We start from the raw sequence: 20,273 nt of genomic DNA on the forward strand, positions 1-20,273 counted from the left end.
TTGAAAACATTCTAAAGAATTTACTATGTGTCAAGCCTGTGCTAGGCACTGACACATCCTTGTATGTCTCCTCCATGTTACTCTTTTGTTCCTTGGGAATAATGGGTTATAGTAGAGAAAGCAATGAATTTGGAGACTAAAGATCTGTGTTTGAACTCAACTCTGCCACCAACTATCTATGGAATCATGAGTTAACTAATGTGATCTAGCTTTCTGTTTATTTATAGCAGCCTATATTTTTAGCAATAACTTCTTTAATTAAAAAAACTCAAAACCTGTGAACTAAAGAATAGAAGGAACAAATCTTTCATTTTTCTAATATGAATTCTTCTTCTTGATTATTAAGGATACAGAATTTTGATACCAAAGAACAGGCCATAACAAGTCTTTCACTAAGTTTCCTTTGCAAAAGGAAGTAAATATACATTCTCATTCCAATAATAATAAGCTGTAATTGATGAACTGCTTTAAAAACTACAATTAAATCATTTTGCTTATCTCACAACTTGGTAAGGCTAGTAACTCATGCAAATAGTAAGCCCCTATTTTATAGAGGAAAAAAATGAAGCTTAAGGTTGTTAAATGAATTTTCCTTAGTTACACAGCAACCAAGTGGAAGAGTTGACCCTCAAATCCAGGTCTTCTGATTCTAAGGACAAGATTCTCTTGTTACATAACTCTTCCTTTCAAAGAAAATATCATTTACATACACATGAATTCCTCTATTTAGAAGTGACATTATCTGAAATTGCTTTATTCCACTCTATGCTGAAATAGTCTTAGGAAGGATATAAAGATTTTCTTTGTCTACTGTTTGTTCTTAAAATTTCTCATAACCTGCAATAAATGCTTGTAATGTAGTAAACAGAACAATTATGACTATTAGTCATTATTAGCCTCAACCAAAAAGCTACAGAAAAGAGACATGGCCACAGGCAAGTATGTGCCTATGCAAAAATACAGATACAAAAAATCTGGGGACAAAATTCCTTTAAGCATATATGTATATGTGTGTGTGTGTGTGTGTGTGTGTGTGTGTGTGTGTGTGTATCTTTGGAAGTCAACAAAGTTAATATGAACAAATAAAAGATTTTCTCACTGAACATTTTATTAAGGACCCATGTACAACACCTTGTGGTAGGCACCCAGGGAAAATAAAAATCAGTAATATGCTCTTCTCTTCCTGTACTCAATGGGCTCACAAAATAGACCTACCACTTATCATTCACATAGTCATATTTTTCTCCAATAGGCAAAATTACTATCAAGGTCTGAAAGAATTCAAAGTGGTATTAAGAAGAGCAGAGTGGAGCAGAAGAATAGAAATTGGGACATGAAGATCAAAGAAGAGGAAAAGAGGGGCAATTTGGAAGATAAAGAAGATAGAAAGTTGAAGAGAGAAACAAAAAATGAATGGGAAGGTTAGGGGAAGAAGCAGAGAGAAAAAGGTACCCAGTTGCCTTGGAGAAAGGGAAAGAAAAAAGCAATGGTCTGATGGACATTAGTGTCCTATATTCAATACCTTTATCAATATGTTAATAAAATACAGAAAATAAGACTGCACTTGAAGTTTTATCCTCAATGGAAATTCCCAATAATGGAAGAGTAGCAAGGATGGTCAAAGCAAAGAGGCATGGCCACCTAAGAAAAATTTGACTTATTTTGTCACTTTTCCTAAAGCCATTCCTGATTAAAATTCATGATGATATTTCATAGTTCAACATTTCTAAATGTAAACAAGTCATCAGATATGATTTGTAATAAAAACAATTCATAATCCTACCTGTTTAAAATTCCTCCAGTTTAGAATAACTGGAACTTTGCACAAAAGCCTAATAATGACAACTGATATAATTCACAAGTTCAAGAAAATCCATGAAAAGGACATTTCAATAAATATATAAAGTATCACCAACTTACCAGATGTGCACATAGTAAGCATATTGTATAACACAATAAATCTAGTTTTGGAAAAGCAGATTCAAAATTAACAAGTGTATTAGGGGTCAGATAACCATGTTGTTAGCAGTATTAGTAAACCATGCATATCTGAAAGCCATTTTCCTATCCTGAAATACTGAAAGATCATAAATGTAAAAGAAATGCTAGTATCAAAAAAGCTTTCTCATATAATGTATTTTAATAAGGCATCTCCTTTAGATGATTCTAAACTGCATTCCAAAGGAAATACTTGAGCAAACTGTATTTTTAAATGAAGTCAACTCCATTCTGGATACATTATGTACACCTGTAGGCATGTGTGATCACACATTAACATACCTAGATAAAAAAGTATTGCTTACTCATCTTAAGATTATAAAAAAGGAAAATGCATTCATAATAAATATATTAATATGTTTATAGGGCTTATGCCATTCACAACAAGAACCCAAGGCTTGAGCTTTGTTAGAATAAAATTAAATTTTAATAATTTTTATGAAAGTCTAAGTTGCGGTCATTTACATGCGATCAAAGAAAGTGTTAAGTTAAGAAATAGCAACACAGAAACCATATGCTGGCAGCTCTTTCAGGCTGGGAAAGAAGGGTGTTCTAGAATGAACATTTCGTGCAAAGGGGAGATGTCTACTGGAAGCCAAGATGAGGTATGAGTGAGAGATACAGACTCACTCTGTCTGCGGTGCGGTGGAACAGTCCGAGGGCTCCCTTGGAATGAGCCCTGCCAAGGAGAGAAGGAGGGAGCAGAATACCCACCCTGTGCAGAGAGAGAGAGAAGGGAGAAGTATAATAAAAAAGGGAACAGAAAAAGGGAGAAACCAAAAGCCATACCGTTTCCTTTTGAAAGAAAAAAAAAGCCAGTGTTAAAAGTTTTAGGCTTGGTTTCAACTTTTATCCATATCACAAATTGCTTTTGTCTTCAACCTAAGGAAATCTGAAATTAATAAGAATGTGTCCTGCTAGGTATTTTTTTTTTGAAAGCAGCAAGTTATATTCTTTTTTTTTTTTGTAGAAATAGGAAACATTAAAAATGGAAGATATGACTTGAAATGTTAAACATTTAATTCTAAAATGGAACCAAATAAGAACGAGGAAAAGAATCAATGATACAAAAAGGTGTTTTAAAAATACAAACACTTCCTTAACTGGAAAGAATTAGAGCATTAATGGGGGAGGTAAAGAACAATGACTTAAACTGACAAAATTATTAGCATTAGGAGGGACCCCTACTTGTGTCTATAACCTGCAACAAATTACTGTATGTATATTACAGTATGCAAATGTATGCTTCCAGAGTTATACAATCTAAATAAATCTTTAGCTTCAATTGTTATGATATAATCTAAATATGAAAATTCTCACACAATAAGGGAAGTTTCATGTTGTTATCACCAATTAATGTTCAAACAAAGCAACTGGATATGAATTTTCCTCTTTTTAAAAATGCTTTTTGTAAAATTATTAATAAATCTCAATATCAGGAATTTTCTTTCTCTTTAATAAAAATAGACCCACTCAGTCCACGATAGATTTCTCTATTAAAAGTAGAAAACTAAATCTTACTTCTCATTTTGCTTTGCTGATGGATACCCACTGGGGGAGTCAGCAAAGTAGCAAAACTGTTAAAGAGAATTTCAACAAAAACTTGGTAGGAAGGGAAGGAAGAAAATCTGTAACAACTGTCAGGGATGACATCTTTAGAAAAACAGGTTTGCTACAAGGTGCTTATAATGGAAAGAGCACATAGGGTCTTAATTGGCTATAACTCTGTTAGCTGTTATTTATGTGACCTCAATCAATCCCTTTGATATCCATTTCCTTGTTTATAAAACTAGAAGGGTGGGCTTATAAAAGTAGGAACCCAGATGCTATGTAAAAAGATAATCAATGATTCATTTAACCACTATTATTAATTAGCTGTCAGTCATGTACAAAAAAAGCACCATTTTAGAGGTTAGAAGAGGTAATAAAGATAACTAAGATATAATTCATGCCATCATGAAGTTTGCAACCTAGTCTACATTGAGGAAGACCTGATGTATTGGGGACGAAAATGAACAATGTTACTGCCATGTGAAATGTTTCTGAGTGTCTAGAAGTAGTAATTTTTCAATTATTATTTTTTTAAAAGCCCTTTTCTTCCATCTTAGAATCAAAACTGTGTATTGGTTCCAGGGCAGAAGAGAGGTAAGGGCTAGGCAATGGGGGTCAAGTGACTTGCCCAGGGTCACACAGCTGGAAAGTGTCTGAGGCCATATTTGTACCTAAGACCTCTAATCTCTAGGCTTGGCTCCCAATCCATTGGGCAACCCAGCTGCCTCTTTTTTTTTTTTAATTTAAAGATACAATCATAGCATTCAGAGAGTGTTAAGTGAAGATGACTCATTGGTATAATATGCTACAGAAATAGCCTTTTTTGAAGGGGCCAAAAAACCTGAGCAACAGGGATAAATTTATGCTCAAATCTGAAGTTAAATCCACTTGGCTGGCTATGTGAGTTGGCCCCATAGTAGGCACTAACTCTTCTCATTGTGAATAACGTCTTAGACTTGAGAGTCAAGAAGACCTGTCTACTGAGTTCAGATCCCACCTCTGATACCTAATGATAGTGAACTTCAGCAATATAATAACTACTCTGAGCCTGTTTCCTCATCTGAAAAAAACAAGAGGGTTAGACTAGGTGGCCTCTAAAATCTTTTTTTAGCTCTAAATCTATGATTCCATAAGATTGCCAAAACAAAGCTTTAAAAAAGAAAAACAAAAACCAAAAACACACATTCATTCTATGTCCAAGCCTTAATACTACTTAATCTCTCCAGCAGGGTCTTTCTTAAATACTTAAAAATCTTTTCCAGTGAGAGGGATGACAACCTCATCAAAGCTCTGAGGATGAGGCAGAATTCCTACCTTGGCCCCAAAAAGATAAATATTTTCATAACATGTATGAAAACGAGTTCCTAAATGCTTACATCTCCAGAAGGAACTCAAGGGCCATTTGCAAAGTAGTTCTGGAAAAACACTCTGGAATATTGGGGTTGAAGCAGTGAATACCCTTCATACACAGGTTTCTCTCTCCCTATACTTAGAGATAGAACTTAGATTTAATCTTCTGTATGCACTGGTTGTTTGCATTCTTCTTGTAGCCAGGGTGATTGAGTAGAGTGTTTAAGAAAAAACATAGACCAGTTCTCTGGATTTTTTCCCTATAAGCTCAGGCTACGTTATGGAGTAGCTGTACAGTACAAAAGATGCTGCTTGTTTAGGAATAAAGTACACAGAAACTTCACTGTCTACTTTCAGTGAAAGCTCCTTGTCACTCTTTCAGTCCAAGATTCTCCCACCAGAATTTCTTTTCTTTTCCTGTTCTCTCACACATGTAGAAAGTATGGTGATTTTGGTGACTGACAAGGCAAAAGTTTCCATTCCATCAGCCTTATCTGGATCTTTTCTAATTGAATTCCTCAGCTGATATACATAGCAATAAGTAGCTTTCTGTGGGTTGGAAAGATTCTCCTCATCTCAATTCCACCCAGGTTAAACAATAAAATAGAGGTTAAATGAAATCTGGGACTATAACTCAGATTCAATTTTAGACAATGATGAATTTTCCCCATTGGTTTGGAGAGTAGACGGATTGTTGTTGTGGGATTTAGTAGGGGGAGGAGAAAATGTGTTCTTAATAATTTAAGAGAACATTTAATGGCATCCTAGTAAACACATAGTGATTTTCCCTTAGCAATAAAGGGATGAGCAAAATTGAGTTCTAAAATGCTAAAACATTTTGTATGCTAGTCTTACAATATTAAGACAAACAATCCAATTTCATTTATTTGGCTCTATTGTTAACCCATAAGAAAGACTGCCTTATCCTTTATTCAGTAGTGTGAAGCAAGCTAAACAACTTGCTTACCTATTCTGTAAAGAACATTAAAGTTAAAAGACATTATTATTAAGTTACATAAATGAGAACTGGATTTGATTTTTAAAAGGTCAGTTCTATGCTACTTCATTCTTTTTTCTTGACTAGTTCCTTTGAGAAAAGAGCTTAGGAAGATGAACTCTTGATCTGGTCCTTCAATAATAGGGCATATTTTGTAACAATTTAGTAAATAAGTTACGGCATCTTCCACACATTACTTTTGGTTCCAGTTTTTCTCTACTTTTTATTTCTTGCACATTTATGCACAAACTTTTATAACACTTTTTCATGTGGGAGGGTTTCGGAGGGGAGACTATCAGTGTAAACAACATTGATTATGGAATTCTATATAAGTATCAATGTAGAAGATGGCAGAAATCTGTGTAGATTTCTATACAAATAAACAGTGAAGACTACATGTTTGATAAAATTATGCTTTAGCTGAATAGGTATATATACAATTCAGTTCAACTAAAACAAGCTACCTTATAACTTAGCTGATAAAGAAATATTTCAGATACAAATCTCAAACCAGATATTAATAACAGATTCTTTATTTTAAACACCAAAATATATTCCATCAGAAATTTTTTCTCATCTTAAGTAAGGGGGAAAATAATATGCATATTCTCAAACTGAAGGTAAAAAAATCTTTTTGAAATACTATTGAACCTCATTCTTTCCTTTGCTGCACAAAAGTTGAAGTAGCAGTAAATTAGCTCAAGTCGGGAAAAATGAGCTTGTTTGACTACAAAGCAACAAATCTAGGTATTGGGTTATCTGTTTGTTTGTTTTTGGAGAGGGAGCAAAAAAGGTGGCAAGAACCAGTGTAAGAGCGCCTTAGATGTGTTATTTCACTGATATGGGGAATTCCCAATAAGGAAATTCCTTCTACCAGGGCATATTTAGTTCCAAGAAAACCAATCAATATTACTTTGCACTTTAAAACCAGAAAAAGAGCAATAACTTTTCAGTTGGTTATCCCCTCTTTCATATCCTTGAAATAGTATCTCATCTACCCAAAATAAAAGACAGATTTAGAATACACAAGTCCAAGTTACCCAATAGTAAACAAAAAAAAAACAAGAAAAAAATGGGAAGATAAAAATAAGAAAAATTGTGTTTAAAAATTTAAGATCCATTTAATAAATAAGCCAATTTTTAAAACTTAATTTTATTATAAAAAATAGGAAACAAAATGGAAATGAGAACAAAAGAATTTTTAAAGCATTTGCCTTCTTTTCTCTTTCATTTCACAAAGATTTATAAAGGCCTATGATGCTAGCCATTGTATAGAGTACAAAGATGAATAAAATACTTTTAGGGAACAACCTCCAAGAGTTTATAATCTACTTGGAGAAATAAAAATATACAAAAATAACTATAATAAAAAGCACTACATGGCAAATTATAATCAAGTTAGTATGAAATCTTATAGGAAGAAGATGCCAGTTCTAGGCTAAATAATCAGAGAAGACTTCATGGAGGACATGGCAATTGAGATGGGAATGGGAAAATGGAAAATTTTCAAAAATATAGAGAATGAGTGGGTAGTTGGGCAGCTCAGCAGATTGAGAGCTAGGTCAAGAGACAAGAGATCCTGGGTCCAAATGTGGCATCATTATTTGGTCCTGGCCAAGCCACTTAACCCAGACTGCTTAACCCTTACCATTCTTCTGCCTTGGAACCAACACATAGTACTGATTCTAAGATAGAAGGTAAGGGTTTAAAAAAATAGAAAGTAGAAAGATTGAGGACAAGAATGACTTGAGGTATTGAAGGCAAAGAAAGTGGCATGTGTAAGAATGGGAAGAAAAGAACTGAATTCAGTTCAATAAACACTTATTAGATAGGTACAATGTCCAAAGAGATGATGGGGTGTAGTGGCACAGATGACCCATTTTAAAAGACCTGGCCTCAGACATAAATAGCTGTATAACTACAAGCAAGCTATTTAGCTTCTCAATGTTCCACAAAGTTTTCTAAGACTCTAAGTTTCTGAGGTTTCCACACCAAAAGTATCCCATACTGATGAAGTTACAGGTTTAGGTCAAAAAATTAAATTGTGCAAAGCACAGTGTTAGGCAATGAGGATAAAAGTGTGTGTGTGTGTGGGGGGGGGGATTTTCCCACCAAGGCCCTTATACTCCTCTGGGATGCAGGAGTGACATAGAATAATGCAGAGGACTGGAGTAGAAATTAGCAAAAAAAAAAAAAAAAGCACTGCCATATAGTTGCATATCTGCTACTAAAGAACTATATAACTTTGAGGAGGTCATTTAACCATTGTGGAGCTCAAGTTCCCACATCTTTAATTAGGGTTCTAGATAAGATGAGCTCTAAGATCTCCTCTAGCTGTAAAGTTCAAAAAATATGAACTGATAACAGTAAACTTTAGATGCTCAATTTTTTTTTTTAACTATCTGGTCTTTCAAACAGATACTGTTTTTAGAGGGATCGCATTGCTTTATAAAGAATATAATATCTTAAGCAGACTTAAAACAATATTTTTAAAGGATGCAAAGTGATCTTTCTGTAACTCCTATGCTACTCACATTATTCAATTTTGAAAAGAAAACATTAAATTTAAGGAAGAATGGAAAGAGCATTACTATTCTGGGAGTCAAGTTCTAAACAGAGCTCCCCCACTAACTGCAACGTTGAGCAAAATTAAGCAAACTCTCTGGGTGTCAGTTTCCTTTTCTACAATGTGCTGTGTGGTTAGACTAGTTATTTCTAAGATTACTTCCTGTTTGAATATTCTATAAGTTTAGTTTTTTTTAATCATTTGAATATTTGGGTTATAAACTACTATAATATGTACAATACAGATAATTTATCCTTAAGTTTGATGAGCCAGTACTATATTTAATAAAAATCAAATAAATTTCATATTTTAGAGAAATCTGTATTTCTGGACAAATACTACCTTTGTATGAAAAAAATTTAAATACATTTTAACAAAAATAAGTATTAAGAAAGATACAATCTGAATTACTTTTTCATGCTTCATAAACATCTATTTCCTATCTATATGGAAGCTATTCCATCTATTTCCTATCTATATGGAAGCTATACCTTCATGAAAGCTATTATTATACACTTATTGCAAAGTAAAAGATAGCATTTTTAAAAATCGTTAGCATTGTATTATGTATATATACTGTGTGTGCCTCATTTGAAAATGAGGTGAACCAGTTATTCATTGAGAATAAGAGATAATCAGTAGATAGAGATTGCTTTAGTACCCATGAAATATAAAAGACAAAAATCTCTAGCCCGTCAGGTAAATTCTCAAAAGGATTAAATATGGGAATGTGTGGACAATAATCACCCAAGATAAGGCATGGGTGAGTTTCAGAATGTACCATTTGAGGGAATGCAATTATTGAAAGGTCTGTAAATAAACTGAGATATATGAAGCTATAGACTTGTAGAGACCTTCTCAATAACACTTCAGTTATTTCTTCATCAATACAAAATCACTGCCACTTGCAGCTTCTTATCCTTTGTCACTATTCATTCACTTCCCAACTTGCCATATAGCTTCTAAACTTATCACTCAACTAAAATGATTCTTTCCAAAGTTATTAGCATTCTTTAGAGTTACATTTTTAGAGTTTAGAGTTACATGGTTTTTCCTAGGTCATTATCCAATTTGAGTTTTGTGTAGTTTTTGACAGTGATGATTAATTCCTTACTCTCCTGGATTTCTCTCCTCTCTCAGAATCCGTTACATGGGTCTTTCCTAGTTTTCCTTATATTAGAATGAATTCTTCTCAGTATTCTTTGCTTGTATCATATAAAGCTCTGTCTTTGGAACCTCCTTTTCCTACTTATCCTCTTGGTGATCTCCTATTCCAAGAGATCAATGACCATCTTTACACAGATGATATTCAAATCTACATATTCAGTTTTAATATCTCTACTGAACTTGAGTACTGTATAATCAATCATCTCCTGGATCTTGCTACCAGAATGTCCCATCAGCACCTCCAATAAGTTTGCATGTTCCAAACAGAATTCACTATCTTTCATTCCTATATCAACTCTGCCTTCAAATTTCCCTATTTCTACTCAATTAAGTTCAACTAGCAATTATTAAATCTTGCAAGCAGAGTAAAAGAACAAGAAAATCTAGACCCAGGCTTCTGGGAATGAAGAGGATTCAAGCATATGGCCCTAAAGCTGGAAGAGGTGCAAGCGACTGAGTGAAGATGTAGCGAGCCAAACTCAGACATCTCACTATTATGAGTTATTCTTATGTTCAAGTTCTTTGGGAAGGGGATTGCTCCTCTAGTAACCCAAAGTTCATTTTTAATCCTTGTACATTCCAACTTCTACATAGCTGCCAAAATAATCTTCCTAGCAAAAAGGGTGACCATGTCAGTTCCCTATTCAAACATTTTCAATGGCTCTCTATTGTTAACTCAGAAGGAAACTGCTAAAGTATCCCAGGGCCTTTTGTTTGCCCTCATACTATAACATTTTTAATCAATGGCTTCCTATTGTGAGATGCTAAATTTTCCTTGACAAAGAAAAAAGATCTACATAGATATCTGGACAATACAAAACACATTTCTTATTCTATCAGCATGCAAATGGTGAGAGAAGCAAAGTTATCAGGTCCCAAGGGCCACATGACTCAGATGATACCCTCTCCTTAGTGCAGTTACTGCTCTGAGGGCACACTAATCAAACACATCTCAAGTGAAGCACAAACTATAGGCAAGTCTTGGCCTAGGCCCTAAAATTACAGATTTTTGCCAAGATATCCTAACTACCCCTCCCTTTTTAGGTGCTGGATCAAATGATCTCCCTTGACTAGTCTATTTATAAAATAAATTTACTTTCATAACTTGTTCTAAAATAAGCAGTCATTTTATGATTTATGTGCATAAACACATATAATCAGAGAATAGTGTTGTATGAGGTACAAGATAGGCAGCTTTGTCCATTTAACAATGTCTAGATAAGGGTGGAGATCAAGCTATCAGGTTTTTCTGGTAACACAAGCCTAAAATATACAATAAATAGAACTGACAACAGAATCTAAAAATACAGGGGGAAATTGTGAATGATTACTGAGTAAGTAGATAATTTGTGAACCCTGAGTGAGCTCCCATATTCATTATCTAAGTACTGCAACTTGTACACATAAGGCACTGGGGACAAAGGATCTCTGGACTATTCCTACTAGGCTCTAATATAATTTTGTTTGCTTCAAACACAACCTTTCCTAACTCAAAAATTCACTTGAGTTGCCATGAAACATCTGAATTATTTTAGCAGGGAACAATTAGCTGTCATGAAAGATGATGGCTACCCTGTAGTTCAATAATTTTTGGGCAGGAAGCCAATTTTCACTTGGGCAGTAGAGAGACGATAAGATACGCCCTCACTTAAGGTTACCAGAAAATCAAAAGCAAGTTCATCAACTTGTCCAATAAATTTCCCCAGGGACTCACAGCTGTAGGCATGGGTATAGGGCAGGGCATCCACTCAGATCAGCTGCTGTTGGTGTCAGGGTATTTCTTCCATTAGTGTCCCACTCTGTCCCCAGAAGCTATTATTTTCCAGCTTCACCTAGATCACTGCTCATTCTCACCACACCTCGTCCAGGGGCACTAAGACAGAAGTACAGTCTGCTACATCCAATTAGAACTGCCAGGGGGAGAGTTTTAGAAAAACAAAAGAAATGCTACCAAGACCAGTCAGCATAGTTCAAAGTCTCAATTCCATAACACAGAGACATCAACAAGATAATTCAAAGATTTTGAACAGTAATAGGATTGGGAATCAGAAACAGTAACAGTCAGTGAGTCTAATAGAAGTGAGTTCAGTAAAGCAAATCAGAAAAGCAGTCAAGGGAATGCTGCTACAGAGTTAAAATATGCTCATATCTAGAAAGCCTTGCTTGAAGTCACAGCATTCATGTTTGCTTTTATGTACCTTCCAATCTAACTTTGTGTACTAATCCTCAACCTGGTCCTAGGCCTCTGTCAAAATGCTATCAAAGACACCACTAACCCTGCCTAATAAGATTTTGGAAACTATTTTTATGAGCATATGAAAGCCAGTTGGTGTATTTAAACATACGAAAGCATGATAGCTTAATACCAAACTTGTCACTTTTCATTCATTCTCATTTGGAGCAATATAGTTGTTGGCTCCCTATCATGTGTGCCATGGTGAATACCATTGTCTGGCCCAATTGGTATGCAAACCATATTTTAAAGAGATCATTAATAACCTAGGAAATGTCTAAGGAAGGGCAACCAGAAGGAAAAAGAACTCATGCCATTTGGGGATTACTTGAATGAGCTAGAGCTATTTTTCATGGAAAAGCTCTATGAAAGATGTGACAATGATCTTCAAGTATCTGAAAGGCAACCTCAACCTCGAATGAAGACAACTATGCATATGCAAAGATTGTTGGGTGGGCCTGGAGAAGTTAGGTTCTTTTTGATACTGGGTAACTCATTAGAGATAGGTTATAGCATGAAAAATCTAGCAATGGTATTTCATCCTGTACTTAGTTCCTGGATCAAGATGCAGAAAAGGGTGTTTCCTTGATTATCACAGGTATACCCTGCCTTGACAATGCTGGATATTGGTTACTAGTCTCAACTGATAAGAGGTTTTCAAGTCTCTTGAAGAACCTGTCAGAAATACTCATAGTTAATCAGGTAGCTAGCCCTGAGAAACAAGCAATTCAAACTCTACCTCTGTTTGCATTGGAGAAGCACTCAATATGCACATTTGTAAATAATCTGGCATGTGTGGGGAAATAAAAATAAGAATAACAATTTAAATTTATATAAAGCTTTAAAATTTAACTCAACAACCTTTTGAAAATATTATTCTTATTTTAGAGAGGAGGAACCTGAGGTAAGTGACTGGTTCAAAGATATCATCCTACTGCCTCTGAAATTTAGAAACCCCCTAACCTTTGTGGCTTGCTGAGTAAATCAGTATGAAAGGCTAATGGTTTAACTAAGGATAGAAGTGGCTTCTTCTACTTAAGATAGGAACCACGGGTTTTTCTCTCTTAGGAATAGTCAGTAGCACCAGAGAATTGCCTCATGCCTGCAGGCTGAGCTTTTGGTTTTGTCCCTCATAGCCATATGATTTTAGCTTGGAGTCTCCCAAATCAATACTATGGTATCCCCCAGGGCATAGAGGCAAAATTAATGCACTGTCACAAAAATGATCCTTCACTTTAGAGAAAACTGAGGTACAGAGTGGCTATAAGGATAGTCTATTCAAATCCAAGTTTCTGTCTCTAGTAGACCCAGTGGTTTTGTTTTGTTTTTTAAGTATGAAATCATGCTGTGCCTGAAGCATGAAGAGCTCTGTAGGAGGGATCATTGAATCCCAGTGCTACCTTAACACAAGAATCTCCCTGATGAACTTAAGGAAACACAAGATGGTCACAGTTGGTTTATTACCTTGTATTCGAAAACTCTAGTAGCTAGAGTTCTTAGAGATGATTCTAAAGCATCTCAACATCATAAAATGTTTCTGGAATAATCAAAGTCTAAATTATGCTCAGTATAGTTTTATTGCCAAGGATACTGTACTATCTTTGACAAATGACAATGTGTCTAAGACTATGCAGTAGCTATTAACCTGAAAAGCCTATTCCCTAACCATGCCAGAGAATAGATAACCTACTACATGTAACTTGATATAATCAAATTTACAGTATTTGCCATTTAGTTGAGTAACTATAATAATGCAATAAGTACAAAAAGCTTCATCAAGGAAATTAATGTATGTCATGCCTTCCATGGTCTCACATACATCACCAAGGAAGAAAGAGCACACAATGATCTTTTCTCTTTGAAAATATTTGCAAATTCTATTATTATAACTTTATTATATGTGAGATCAAAAGAGATCATACACCCAGGCTGTTATAATCAGCGCAAAATGGAAACAATATAAAAACATATATCCATTTCCATAGAACTTCATTATGAAAGCCTTGAAAGGCATAGACATATTTAAAGGGCAATAGAAAAAAGAATTGTAAGGGGGAGAAAAACTACAAAAATCTATAAAAAAGAAAAAAAAATCAGAGTCGAACAGTAACAATTCAACACTAAGTGGTTCAGGAGGGAGCCAAAGATGAGCACATTACTCACAGAAATTCTTCTCCAAGATGTCTGTGTGTATTTATCAGCATATGTGCACTTCTCCCCTTTAGAATTCTGGTGGCATTTACACCTAGTGGCCTAGACACACAGGAAAAGAACAATGAACATAATAATAAACAGATACACATTTTGGTGTATAAATATAGACACACATAACGTAAGATGACTGCTCACAGTGACTACATAGAAGTCTCTTTTGAGGATTAAGAATGAAACATATCAAAATAATTTCTGCCAATTTTGCCAGTATCCCAAAGGGGGAAAACACAGTGGTTTTGTTCTTGAACATATAAAGATAGTCGATGTTAAAATAACCAGCTTGCCTAGAGGAGAGTTGCTTTATTCATTTGGCTGGTTATACAATTAACATGATATGCTCATCTCTATGTACTCTTGTTCAAAACGTGTTAACATGCACTGGTTTGAAATTACTCTCAGCTTGGGTAGGCTCTATCTGGTAACTGACTTCTAATTTACAAACTAATTCTATACATTAACATGCCCAGAGGACACATGTATCCCCAAATAAAATTAAAATTATTAATAAGCATGCTTCTCTGTACAGACTTGAGTTTGTAAGTTTATTATACAGCCTCAATAATCACAAAATCCAAAACAATATAGAAATGGTTGTTAATCTTAAGAATGGTATTCCCTGCTAGGATGTGACCATAGCAACTAGGTAAACAGACCAATAGGAGTATAAATTCCTGCCTTGAAGGAAAAATTGTAGAAGAAAAATCCATTAAATTAAGTCTCTAAATTGCTGCTTTAAACAAATGACTAAGATTTTTCTGAGTTAAAATGAGATCATAGAATAATTATAGCTTTTCATTTTCCCAGTACAAGTTAAACCTCATTACAGTAAACAAATTAAAAGAAAAATTTCACTATGTAACAAAAGAATGTACAAAGTCTAATAAACAATTTCCAATTTAAAGACTTTCAATAGTTCCTTTGTGTTCGGTGTAATGGGATTTAATTGCTACCATACTGGGGAGGCTAAAAAGGGGAAATGTTATTTGAAAATGTTACCATAAAGTGATATTATTTACTAAATTCTCAATTGGATCACTTGTAGTTTCAGAAATTATTTTATTATGTTCTTTGTAAACAATAAACATTTATACAAATAGATAACACGGCAGGGAAACAAGCGCTGCATTAGGAATAAATGGACATCGGTTCAAATTCCATTCTGTTCCTTACTACTTGGGGGACCTTGAGCAAATTATTCAATCTCTGAGCACCTCACTTCAATGTTCTAAGGCCCAGGACACATAAAGTGATTTTCCAAGGCTGCAGCACACGTAGGCACTTAGCAGTAAAATTCAAATCTAGTCTTTTTCTCACTACACAAAACAGGTTCTACAAAATTCAAAACAGAAAGGAAATATCCAAAGGTATGATTTTAGCACAGAAGACATGAGTTAAAGATGTGGCATTTAAACTGGACCTTGAAGGCTTATCCTTCATAGGAACTGTTTAAGCCCAGCTGAGAAAAACTGTATTACAGGCAATGTTGTGCCTACACTTCTGAAAGGGTATTCTATTTTGGGCATGAAGGTGAAAAATATAATGAGGTTTGGAGAAATGATAAATAGATCAGTTTGACTAAAGTGAAGTATGCACGAAGGAGAATATCAATATAATTAGGTTGGAACCAAGGCAAGGGAATTTATAGAGATGGCTCAGTGGATAGATCATCAGGCCAAGCAATAGGAAGTCCTGGACTCAAATCTGTCCTTAGACACTTCCTAGCTGTGTGATCCTGGGCAAGTCATTTAACCCTCACTGCCTAGCCCTTACCACTCTTCTGCCTTAGAACCAATACATAGTGCTAATTCTAAGATAAAAGGTAAGGGTTATTAAAAGAGAAAGAGAGAGAATTTGCAGAGCACAATAGCTGCACAGTAGTATGTTAAGCCTCTTCCTTCCAAGAACTCAATTTCAATGGACTCTTTAAAAAAAAAGAAATCACAACAGATACTGCTTTTATGGGTTAATGATGTGCTAACATTATAATAGAGGAAGAAGAAACAAATGCTCCTTAAGACCTTAAAGTCTTCAGTGGGTATTAAAGACATACATAAGAAACAGAAGTCCTAAAAGGTAGACTGGCTCTTTCTGAGGGTTTTAAGAGGGGAACGAGAAAAGATAGGGAAACAAATACACCAGTATTTCGGAAAGGAGAAAGAAGAAGGTGGAACTTGCTATTTCTCATACCTTGGGTATGCAGAGAAGAACATACAAATATGGGGTACAGAAATTGGGCAGGCATCAGATGAACTTCACTCTAAAGTGGACAAAGGACAGGTGCCATGAAGACATACAGAGAGTTTGGGGGAGAAATACATTAAATTCAAAAGGAAACCAAGTAGGGATGATGTTAAGAGGAAGGGCAGCATAGAAAGAATGCTTGTAAGCAAAAAAACTTCCTAAGCCAGGGTCAGGGTCAGGGGAAGAGGTCAAAGGATCACAAGAAGCACCTATCAGTTTGGAAATTGATGAAAAAATGATGGTACATGAAGGTAATGAAGTATTTTTGAGCCTCGACTGCTTTAGAGAATTGTTGGTACATACGTCCTGACACAGAGCAAAGTGAACAAAACCAGAACCATTTATGCAAGGATAACAACATTGAAAGAAATAAGAACTCTACACAGAACAATAATGAGAACCTGGGATGAAATAATATGTTGATCATTCAAGGCACAGAAAGGCCTCCCTCTATAGCCAGGGCTCTGGTGAAGACTCGTTTTGCTTGACTCTACTTATTACAATAGGTTTTCCTGACTTGCTTTGTTTTTGATTGGGAAGGTAGGTGGGAGGAGAAGGCAGGAAGTAATAATGATGACAGAAAAACCTGAGTCATTTAAACATTTTTGAAAATACTTAGAGGAGGTCAGAAGGAAATTCAGACAGAAGCCCAGACAAGAAGCACAGATCTGAGGGGTTCTCTTTACTAAAACCATACCTTTGGATATTTCCTTTCTGTTTTTAATTTTGTAGAACCTGTTTGGTGTAATGAGAAAAGAAATGGATTTTAATTTTGCTGCTAGATCCCACAGCTGTGGGATTTGTGACACACTTAAGAAACCAGTGTACAAAAGGGAGATCATGACATCCGTGTGTGAGTCATCCATGCTCTATCATGTATTTGCAGGTGATCTTTTTGTGATTAAGTTAATAGTAAGAAAATAACATTTTTAAAAGGAAAAAAACATGAAAATGGGCCTGAGCTTTGCTTAGGCAGCAGCCAAATCACATGCCAAACATTTTGGAAAGTGCTTTGGACTAAAAGAAAAAAGAAACCAAAAACCCCTGCTCTTTGAAGAAGCTCCCAATCTACTGAGATGACATGCAAAAACTATGTACAAACAAGACAGATACAGGACACTAGCAGTAAAGGGGACTAGGAAAACCTTCTTGCAGAAATGAGGAGGATTTCAGCCAAGATATGAAGGAATCCAGGGAAGCCGGATGACCAAAATGAAGAAGGAGAAAATTCTAGGCAGGAGGAACAGCCAGTGAAAATGCAGGCTGGGAGAGAGAATGTCACGTGTGAAGAACATCAAAGTAACTAGACATTAAAAAGAAGGGAATAGCCTAGAAAGATATGAGGGGCCCAGGCTAAGGGATTTAAAAGCCAAAAAGATCATTTGATTTTGGATCCTGGAGGTTGTAGAGAGCTACTGGAGTTCAATGAGTAGGGGGCATGGCACTTACTTTAGGAAGATCAATTTGACAACTAAGGGGAGGATGGACTGGAGTGAGAGGAGACTCAAGCATACCCTCTGTAACAGTTCAGGTACAAGGTGATTGATGATGGCCCAAATCAAAATTAAAGAAGTCCAATTCTTAAGAGATGTTAAGAAAGTAAAATCAACAGCACTTGGCAACTGATTAGACATGATGAAAAGCAATGAGCTGAGGAATAAAGTTACAAGATCTATGCACAAGGAATCTAAGTCTGGCATTGGTGTGCATAGTGGGAAAAGGAAGAGGAAGAAAGGCTCCTTAGGGAGTTACAGACAAAAACTTTAGAGAGCAATCAAACATTTATTAAGCACCTATTGTACTGCCACTCCCTGCAGAGATAAATAAGATCTTCCTCTATGATGTAGTATTATCATTTTCTAGTTGGGTGCAGGTCTAAGTGAACTGCAAATTAAATATGAGTCACTGGAATGTGTGGCCAAAAAGATTAATGTGACATTGCCCTTCAAAAAGAGTATTCAAGACTATAGGAAGGACAGTCTCACTTTATTCTGCCCTGGTCAGATCACATCTAAAATAGTTGTTCAATTCTGAGTGATATGTTTTAGTAAGAGGGAAGGGGTAGAGTATTTATTGAGCACTTAATATATGCTAGGCACTAAGCCCTTTAAATATGATTTCATTTGATCTTCACCACTAGCCAAGTGGTAACTGCTACTATAATCCCCATTTTTACAACTGAAGAAACTGAGGAAGACAGATACTAAGTGACTTGCCAAAGGGTCATACAGCTAGGCAGTATCTGAGGTTGGATCTGAATGCCAGTCAATCTAAGCCCAGCACTATATCCACTATGACATTAAAATATACATAAGTTAGTGGCCAGATGAAGGCAAACAAGATTAATGGCCTTCAAGATCATAAATATAAGATTGATTGAAGGAAACTGGAATGTTTATCCTGGAGAAGACAGAATATTGAGGCCACAAAGGGAGCATGGAAGGCTAGAATGAGAGGGCATCAAGTCATGATGGTTGTCTTCAATACAGGTATGGCTCTCCTGTGGGAAGAGGAATTAAAACATTGTTTGGCCAAGGCAGAAGAGAGTCAGAAATAAAGAGTTGCAAAATGAATCCTTACGATGAAGTTTATCCAAAAGCAGAAAACACCTTGAAAAGAAGTGGGTTTCCTCTCAGTAGATATATTTGAAGAAAGCCTAGATGATCATTTCCCATTGATTTTGTAGAACAGATTCCTATTCAGGTATGAGGCCTAAATGAACTCCAAGTTCCCTTTCATCTCTTAAGTCTTGTGTCTGTTTTCCTTACCTAAGAGTATGTATGACTCTTAAATCAGCCTTTAATCCTAGATCTAGTTCCTGATGAAAATTAATTCAGTAATAAGGAACTTTAACAGATAATTTTTCTCACATCCAATTAAGAAGAGGAAGAATTTTAGCCTACTATTGTACAATTCCTAATGATGAACCAGAGTTTTCTGAGTGCTAAATCATAAAACCACAAACACATGAGAAGTGGAAGAGAGCTTTCAAGGGTCATCTAGTCCAGGAATATGCTGGGGCCGGCTTGAACCAGCCAACTACACTCTGAGCACCAAATCACCCAGACTTGTATTTGTCATGAAATAAGAATGGTTTTTACATTTTTAAATACAATAAAACTTTATTTAAAAATTCTTAGCTTGCGAATACTACAAAAGCAGGGCTGGGTCCAAACCCATAGGCTTCAAGTTTGACTTAAGAAATCAATGGACAAAATGTCAATAACACAGATTAAACTTAAAGTGTATCTTGCACACATCTATTTTTCCACTCAGAGCAGGTTAAACATTTACCAGCTTGTGGTTAAATCTAACTCACAACTCAACAAGAAACCTTTCTATAATATTCACCACAAGTAGTGACCTATCCTTTGCTTGAAGACTTCCAAATGAACTAACTACCTCAAGAAAAAGTTCATTCTACTTCTATATAGCTCTAATTATTAAGACATTTTTCTTTATAAATACCCATTGCTTCCAGTTTTGGCTTCTGGGGCCAAGAAGAATAGAAGCCAAACCCTTCTACACAAGAGCCCTTCAACTATCTGGAGTTAATCAGCATATCCCTTCCTAAGTGTGCTCTCTTCTGGCTTAAACATCCCTAATTCCTGCTATCAGTACTCATAAGGCATGATAATTAGTCCTTTAGCTAGCCTTCTCTGGACATTCTCAAATGCACCAATTAAAGAATGTAGCATAAATAAGCAAAAGATGGAAAGGTAAGGTGGTATCAGTTAACCTTATGTATACTTTTTTTTTTTCACTAGATACAGGTTGCTGTCTAGTCATAACTTGTTCAAATCATTTGACTTTTTTTTAAATCTAGGGATAGGATTTTAGATTTATTACCATTAATTTCACCTTATTAAGTATGCTTCATCATTCTAGCATACTAAGATCTTTTTGTATAATGATTCCATCATTTAATATATTAGATATTTGCAAAGCTATGACTA

General features: G+C 35.3%; 1 protein-coding gene across 22 annotated transcripts in view; it reads right to left on the reverse strand.

Annotated features, from left to right (window-relative positions):
* CCSER2 (coiled-coil serine rich protein 2) overlaps positions 1-20,273 on the reverse strand; it is a 190,554-nt gene that overhangs the window by 12,885 nt on the left and 157,396 nt on the right. For 12 of the 22 annotated variants that reach the window (XM_007478046.2, XM_056797333.1, XM_007478044.3 and 9 more), the window contains exons 9-10: positions 14,026-14,115; positions 2,629-2,713 (exon numbers count right to left, since the gene is read on the reverse strand). The exons of 2 other annotated variants lie outside the window; for them this stretch is intronic. In XM_007478046.2, the coding sequence (XP_007478108.2) occupies positions 2,629-2,713; positions 14,026-14,115 (175 nt within the window). The remainder of the gene's footprint in view (positions 1-2,628; positions 2,714-14,025; positions 14,116-20,273) is intronic. 8 more of the 22 variants (XR_008911921.1, XM_056797322.1, XM_056797324.1 and 5 more) reach the window with 1 other exon arrangement.

This window comes from Monodelphis domestica, chromosome 1 (genome assembly GCF_027887165.1).
Source record: "Monodelphis domestica isolate mMonDom1 chromosome 1, mMonDom1.pri, whole genome shotgun sequence".
Taxonomy (NCBI): domain Eukaryota; kingdom Metazoa; phylum Chordata; class Mammalia; order Didelphimorphia; family Didelphidae; genus Monodelphis; species Monodelphis domestica.